Raw genomic sequence first — 7,943 nt, forward strand, 5'->3', positions numbered from 1 at the left:
TGGGGCGAATTTGTTGAAAACAAATGTGACTGTACAGGAACGGAAAGTAGTTCAGTGTGGTTGGGTCCGCAAATCGAGCAGAAAGGGGTTTTGTTCTGCTTCCCGTACAATGATTTCTTTCGTTTAGTTTTTTTTTTATGTTTTGTTCTTAGATCAGTTAATCATAGCTCAGATAGGTTAAGACGTTTACTTACCTTAAACTGGTTGGGAAAAGGCAGAGTAAGTGGGCGGAGTAGAGCGAGTACACGAATTCTGTGCAAGTACATTTCTGTGCATGGCCATGGGTCAAGTCAGAAGGAAACATTTGTCAAAATTGATTGATCGGTCTTGCTCCACCCTGTAAAGATGATCCCGTCTTTTTGTTTTTCTCCATTTGTGTCTCTACACCTCTAGCAAGGATCACTGTGTTACGGATCGTGTTAGAGAGCAATGTACGATAAGTGACGGTCCGAGAAAGCAGACAACGCTAACAGCTGGATTATGAAACCAACCAAACTATTATTAGTAGCGATTGTTAGGTTGCGCCTGTGGAAAAAAACAATAAAATCTTAACAAAATTGTAAGATCTGCAAGGGAGTACGTGTGAAGAATGAACGCGATGTTTAATCCGAATATTTGACGAGTAAGTTGCTTTCGATTTATTTCTTTACTGTTTTCTGTATGCTAATATCGTTGTGTCGTCAGTTGGCCGCAGCAGCTCTTGTGATCATCTTTACGTTACGATCCACTCGTATTTCGTATTTACCACTAAAATCCCCTTTCATCTTCCTATCACTTTTCCGTTCCCGTTCTTTCATCCTGTTAAAGTAACTAAATTCTTTTCCTTTCCCTTTCTTTTAACCGAATTTCAAAATGGTGATTTTATGTAACAAAATAATGGATTTACGTAAGTGAATTTACAGTTAAGATATATGAAGCAATTTTCAGTGAAGTCACTTTTACCTATCTCTCTAACTTTTACAGTTATTCTCAAAAAACTAGTGGCCTTATTGTTCTGTTCGGTATAATAATTCATCCATGGAGGCGCCTGGTACTTAACTGTAATTAACTTGATCCATAATGCTCTGATCCCTACAATAGATTCTATCGAAACGACTATCACGATCAGAGCCTCCGACAAGCAGGTATTTCGTCATCGTTTCAGTCGGGTGTACGCCTCACACACCTTCACTGTCGTCTTGTCAACGATGTCAATGTCATCCGCGAAGCAAAGAAATTGAACAGACCGGTAGTGAATCGTGCCACGCAATCCACCATAAACTATTGCCTGCAAAATTCGAGTAACTGGCTTAGTATCAGTGTCGTAAACGAGACTCTTGTTCGCAAACCAGCTGCAAAAAGTTCTCTTGACGCGCTACGGAAATGTAACCGACATTGAAAAAATGGCTGGTAACGAGATCATGTCATCATGATATTTCTGAAACTAGTCTTCCACGCGTGGCTGATAAATTTCTACAACTTGTGACTTTATTTTTTTCACTATCTAACAAAACGCATCAAACATCAGTAATAAATCTCTCATACTTAAACCCGCACCTTTGAACCTTTACACTACTGATTTACATTGATTAGCGGTTAAAAATCGCTCAATTTGCTTCGATGCGTACAGCAAGAGGCTGCCTTTATTCTTTTCCGCCCTGCGGCCACAACTTTGTTCCTCAGTTGAGCATCGAATGCGTATCGTATACGCTACGAAACCTGCGAAACAGCACATTGCGAGATCGTTGTGCATTCTGTAAGTAACAAATTATGGGTGATCCATTTTCACAAGCTCCAGCGGCTCCTGCACATGCTTTCCCGTCGACGTTATGGTAAGTATCACACAGCACACCTAAGTGAGTTGTAGCGCTTTCGAGGCTTTGTTCGGAGGTAGTGGCTTTTCTTCGTTTGCAGTACAAAATTCAATCATCATCGAAGCTGATGTACATTTATCAGTATAAAAAAAAAACATAACACGGCACACATTTTACAGACGATTGCTGTTGCTTAGCTATGTGATTAAAAGTGGGTTAAAACAAGCGTTAGTAAGCTGCTCGATTCTTGCTTACATCAAATCACAACTATAAAATCTACGGATGATCGGGTTCTTGTTTCTCGAACAGTTCCGCAGGATGTATTGCTTGTGGCTGAGATGAGATGGCAAATGGAAAGTCAAGAAACGATTCAACAGTAGTAGGGGTGTCCATTTTGACCGTGAAGCGCGCACTTGTGTTCGTGTTCTATTCCTACAAAGTATAAAACTTGGTCGGTTAGCGGTTTTGGGTGTGTTCGATTATTATTATCTGTTGTGTAGCCTTCTAAATGGTAGCTGATAGTTGGCAGAAGATGGAAAAGATATTATAGAAAAGAAAAAAAAAGGAAAACACACGCACACTCGACTCGCTGATTCATTTGCGTACCTCACGTTTGAGCGCTTGGCGCGATTCGTGCTCGGCTTTTGCCAAAGCCACACGCACCCAGTGCGGTGTATCCGGGATGGCTTTGTAGATGAACCAGGTTAATGCGAGCAGTACATGCTCGATAATGAGGAAGGAGAGTGTGTACGCTTCTCGGGTAAATCCAGCACCAAGTTCTCTGTAATTGGGACGAAACATTTTAATAACTGAAGCAAGACTTGAATGTTTCTGGTACAATTTACCTCATTTGGGGCGATAGATAGAGAATGCCACAGTTGGTAAGGATCGAAATGACAGCTAACGTTTCGAACGCCAACTGCCACGCACCGATGTTTTTCGTCCGGCGAGCAAACGGTCGCTTGAAGAAGCTGCACAGCTTGTACGCATCGAGCCGTATCTCGATCACATTGTTCAGAATCGCCCAGAAAGCCGTTAGTGGAGCGACGGAGGAAAACAGTACCACGTACCCGAACTGTATGTACAGCTCGAGATAGTCGTCGTACGTGTTGTACTCTTCCAGGATCGTTTCCTTGCGGTTCTGTACCACCCGCGGATCATCATCATCCAGCGAACGAAGGCCCATTTCGTCGTACGATTCGTGTGCTTGCTTGAGCTTCTCGTACTGCAAGAAAAAAGAAAGACAGTGGTTGAATTGAAACACGCACCAACAATACGACTCACACCTACATTAGATTTCACAAACAGCCGTACAATCTTCAGCCCAACCTTCTTCTTCAGGTAAGGGTACAAATTTTCAAACACATTCTGAAGGAACTGTAGCACGATCAGCTGCATCATGAGCTGCGTTTTAAGCATCTTCATGTCCTGCAGTATGAACGCGATGTAGAACAGGCACAGGAAATTGTTTACGAACTCAAGCACAATCAGCTTGTTCACGCGGTGCCGCTCGTACTGGCTCTGGGTGCGATGGTTTTCCTTGTCCGTAAGGTACGTTGCCAGCCGATCGTACGCCAGCGTCGAGACGGCAATGTAGATCGCGTTCACCACCGACGGTAGGTAAAGTATGTACGCATCCGGTCCGAACAGTTCGGCCAGGTACGCTTCGACGTAAAACTGGAAGATCGTCACAAACGCGGCAATGGCCATGCATAGTAAAATGATCGGTGCCGTCACGCAGTACATCTGGACGTACGTTTTCCACTTCGGGTACTGTGGGGTCCACTTGCCGGTGATGGGATCGCGCGCCAGCTTCCCATAGTATCCGGGTCGCGGTTCGTCCAGATTGGTCATCGTGATCGTACCCCAACGGTACGCATGCGATGAACTTTTACGCTTCCACAGCTCCAAAAACACCTTCATCCACACGACGTAAAACACGCAGAAAAATGGCACTGTTTCCGTTTCCTCCGAAAGGCCAAGCTGTAGGAAGCCGAACACCGTTGGCACTACGAGCGCATACGTGTAGAATCCAAGGAAGGAAAAGTACATACCGACACTCTCCCCGAAATAGTCCCGTATCTCATCAATCGGTTGTACGCGGGTCGGTTTGATCCATCGGTGGCGGAGCTCTTTCAGCGTTCGCTTGTCGTGCAGTGAGTATAGATTGCTAATCAGCTCCGCACTCAGTGCCGCCTGTATGATCGATTGACCGTGGTAGAGTATGATCTTCGTGCCCGGTATGCGATGTTCGTCATCGGCCGCCTTGATCGTTTCGAGCGCGTACTTGACGATGATCTGCCGGTCGGCGGGCGTTAGGATGTCCTCGAGCGACATACCTTCGTCGTAGAAAAACTCGTCCAAACAGGCCACGTTAAAGTTACGAATGATGCCAGTCTTGGTGCGCTTCATGAAGCCCATATCGTCCGCAATTTCGAGCAGCTTCATGTGTGTGGCGGAGATATGAAATATGATCGTTTGGCTTTCTCTAAAATGGGGAACGAGATCGGGCATTACTTCCACACAATAGGACAGACAAATTGCTTACTTGCTTAAAGGTTCCTTTCGCACAAGCAATTCCATCCCACCGTCCACCCGGCGACCACGGATTTTATCCATAATCCACTGTATCGCCTCGATCGGAGCATCCTCACCAAACTCCAGCACCATAAGACTTTCGCCGAACGGCGTTTGTTCGTCCGGTGGTTGTGCCTTATCCTGTCGGGTGACTTTCGAGTGGGTAAACCGTACCGTACCTTTGCGCTGCCGTAGCTCGTTCAGCTTGTTCTGCTCGCCACTGTGATCCATCTGCTCTAGGAGGTTAATTTGCGAGTTCCGCTGCAGTAGCGATGGTATGGTCGGACGCCTCGGTAGTCCAATCTCTTCCGCTAGCTCTTCCTCGTCATTCTCCGCAAAGTGTAGGATGGGGATAAGGTTTTCTGAAGTGAATTTTAGAAAGCAGGAGAAAAAGCAAAACTTATTAGATTAATTGTAATAACAGAGTAGAGTTTGAATGGGAAAAACCAGGGAGCAAAATGTTGTGCAATTACTGGAGCAAAGTGTCAGGGCAAACTATCTTGCATCTACAAGTGCATCGGAAGGTTAAGGAAAGTTGCACCAACAAATGTGACGATTCGAACGAGCACTACGTACTGAAACGTTCGGTTCCTTTCCGGAGAAAGGATGAATCATCAACGACGGGTTTGGTGGGTCGTCTACGATTCATCGCAATCAGCTGACCTACCCTGTTGGAAGCTACGAAACGGGAAAAGGTAGTATTTATGGACTTTTTTTCAAAAAGTTTGCCTCATGTAAGTCGTTGTAAATAGTAACAGCTGTGTGTTTCTAGATATAGTGATTAATGTCTTACCCTTAATGTCTTCCATGTTCAACGTTTACCGGCGCTTCCGCGACAGTTCGCGCGCAGTGTTTGTGTCTTTTACACCTGTCCGTGCGTGTAGATGTTGATCGCCTTCGTACATCACAACCACATCACAAGGCCAGACTTGGTGGGGACAGACTTTCAATGCCAACACGACGGCACAGTTTGGGGGGGTTGTTACTGAATTAGTAAACATAAGAAAAAACCGATTCACTGATACATAACGAGACTGTATTGACAATTGCGAAAAGAAATAACAAAAAAATGCATTTATATTGCGATTTTTGTTCCCATTTTCTTACCCACCTGTACGATCGCTTATGAGCTTGTGTGCGATTTTCTGTTGAGGTGGTTTAAAAATAATATTTTCCGCTTTGCTCCGTTCAACGACAGCACATCCCTTACTGTGAGGGGATAATTATTTTCCGCCAAATAAAAACGAAAATACTTTATTATTCTATATAAGGTCTGGGTCAAGGAAGTATCTTGTTGTGGCTTGAACTGATCACTGTAATGTGCGGCACTTCACCCTTTACGATCAATCACCTACTTACGATAAGGTAATGAACAACCCACAAGCCGACCGATATTCGTACGAAATTAAATTGTGGTTTGTACGATTCCCGGATAAGGAACCTCAACGATACGGCAAAAGTTACTTTATCGCGTCCAATTCACTGACCGAACGAGTTCTTATCACACGCTTGAGCGATACTCGTAGTCGCAGCTGTTGGAACTAAGTGTTTTAATACTTTTTTTTACCTAAGTGAACAAGATTTGCTTGCTTACGGCTTGAGTAAAAATAATGGACTGAACTGTCGATCGTCTGTGCGGTTTTCTTGATCGTAATGTTGCAATGCGGATGTGTGAGTGAGATGCGGCGCTACTTGCGTTCGTTTGATGCAGAGTGTTTTGTGTACGTGAGAGGAATTTTACGCAAAATTATGTTGCTCTAGTGTGTGTGTCTGTGCGCTAGGCGAAGGAATGCGTCGAAAAACAGCTGATTGTGAGGGATTATGTTGTGCATTGTTATTGATGGTCGTTTGTAATATATTTGGCTATTAGCTGACTTCAGTTCAGATAAGTTCAGATAAGTTCAACACAAAAAACTTTATTTTCAATCGATTAATCGCTCGTACATCATATATACATTTTATAAAAAGTATATTAAAATACGATTAAAATGGCACCTAGATAGAAATATTTCACTATTTAAATAGCTACTTAATGTTGTTTTAGCTACGATACGCGTTTCTCTCGTGCACTTCCAACGTTTGGATGATTTCACTCAATACGATGAAGAAAAGAAATGAGATGAAACAGAAAGCAAATGCGGCAAACCAGCTAAAAGAAAAAACACGTTGTTGTTTGTATTGACAGCAGTCGTTCTAATCAAAACAATGTGATTTCGCCACACACTGGGCGCAGCTTTAAATCGGTTTAAACTTTCATCCACAACAGTTGGTGTTTTGTAAAGAGAAAAATATTTCTTTAGCATGCTATGCAGACAAAATATAATTATCAAACAATAGTTCATAAGTAGCACAATTTGATTACATTTAAGCATGTGATGTGAGCATGTGTAATAATGCCAAAATGAAAGCGAGCGTTAACTAGTGTGCACGCCTGTTTGATTTTTCGCTCTGAAGCGGGGTTTGAGTCTTGAGTAATAGTTGGTGCAACCACCACTAGAGGACACCACAGTACTGCACGTGCTTTTTTAAATAAATTTCTAGACAACTTTTGTTTTAGTTTTGTTTGCAATATTGCTTTTCAATGAGCAATTATAAATAAATAAGGGCTAAGAAAATAAAGAAAATTTAAAAATTCTTTTTTTCACTTCATCTTTGAAAGGTTTTGGCCCTGCCTTCGTTGGCTTCTTTGTTTTGATTCTGATTCGGTGCTGAGGATCGGCGCCTCTACCTCTACCATTCGAAGGCAAAACGTGGTCCTATAACGGTTCCACTACAAAGGATGCATTTTAAATCACGCCTGGAATTTGTTCACATACTAGTGAAAAATGGCATACGTTAAGGGAGGAGACAATTTTACCTTCAAGGATCGGGCAAAGGTACGCCGCCATCTACGTGCAACTAGGCCAAATGGATAACATTTTAGCTGTGTCAACTATTTAAGTTGAATTTGTGTCGTTGTTGTTGTTGTATGCGGGACAGAATGTCCGTTGTTTGAAGCTGCTGCTAATTCCAGCTCGTGTGCCTTAGAAGACAATGCATTGCGTACCCTAGGCGAAGTGAGGAGGATAAAAATTCAGCAACCTTATATAAGCCGCTCGTTCAATCGACCGAAATTTGTCGGTTTCCTAATAAGAAGCTGTTAAAGTAATAGAAATAAAGGGATTTAATGTAAAAATTAAGCATATTTCCATTTCATTTGTATATCCATAAATTTATAGTAATATTCTTAAATTCTACTTAAACGGTCTTTCACATGAGACACTCCCGGCCAGTCTCCCGATCGGGAAGGTTCGCTTCCTAATCCGGAGCAGACCATCACTCTAACGAACGGAAGAAAAATAATACAAACACTGTGCCCTCGAGTGAGCCACTTCCGATCGGTAGTTTAATGATTAATAGCCGTTTAACCTAGCCGGGCGATTTAAAGTGACCATTCCCGTCCGCACACAGCAACGATGGTTAAACTTCGCTAATTTATCGTTGTCTAATGGCGGGATTTGGTCGTTGATTTGCTGTTGTGATGTTGTTAGCGAAGGATTAGTTGGCTGTTTATCGAGGGCTTTAAACTGCAAC

General features: G+C 43.0%; 1 protein-coding gene across 1 annotated transcript; it reads right to left on the reverse strand.

Moving 5' to 3' along the window:
• Positions 1-1,658: 1,658 nt before the first annotated feature.
• LOC126564176 (anoctamin-10) lies at positions 1,659-5,187 on the reverse strand. Its single transcript, XM_050221135.1, has 6 exons — positions 5,164-5,187; positions 4,342-4,732; positions 3,084-4,281; positions 2,639-3,018; positions 2,400-2,574; positions 1,659-1,733 (listed from the first exon to the last, which is right to left on the reverse strand). The coding sequence occupies exons 1-6, from the start codon at positions 5,177-5,179 to the stop codon at positions 1,659-1,661; spliced, it is 2,235 nt and encodes a 744-aa protein (XP_050077092.1). The 5' UTR covers positions 5,180-5,187.
• Positions 5,188-7,943: the final 2,756 nt, after the last annotated feature.

The sequence above is a fragment of the Anopheles maculipalpis genome, chromosome 3RL (assembly GCF_943734695.1).
Source record: "Anopheles maculipalpis chromosome 3RL, idAnoMacuDA_375_x, whole genome shotgun sequence".
Classification (NCBI taxonomy): domain Eukaryota; kingdom Metazoa; phylum Arthropoda; class Insecta; order Diptera; family Culicidae; genus Anopheles; species Anopheles maculipalpis.

Coding starts and splice junctions, on each gene's coding strand:
- LOC126564176 (XM_050221135.1), bottom strand. Junction 4,282..4,341: donor CGAAAGGAACCTTTAAGCAA/GTAAGCAATTTG, acceptor TCCCCATTTTAG/AGAAAGCCAAACGATCATAT. Junction 2,575..2,638: donor TATCTATCGCCCCAAATGAG/GTAAATTGTACC, acceptor TCCCAATTACAG/AGAACTTGGTGCTGGATTTA.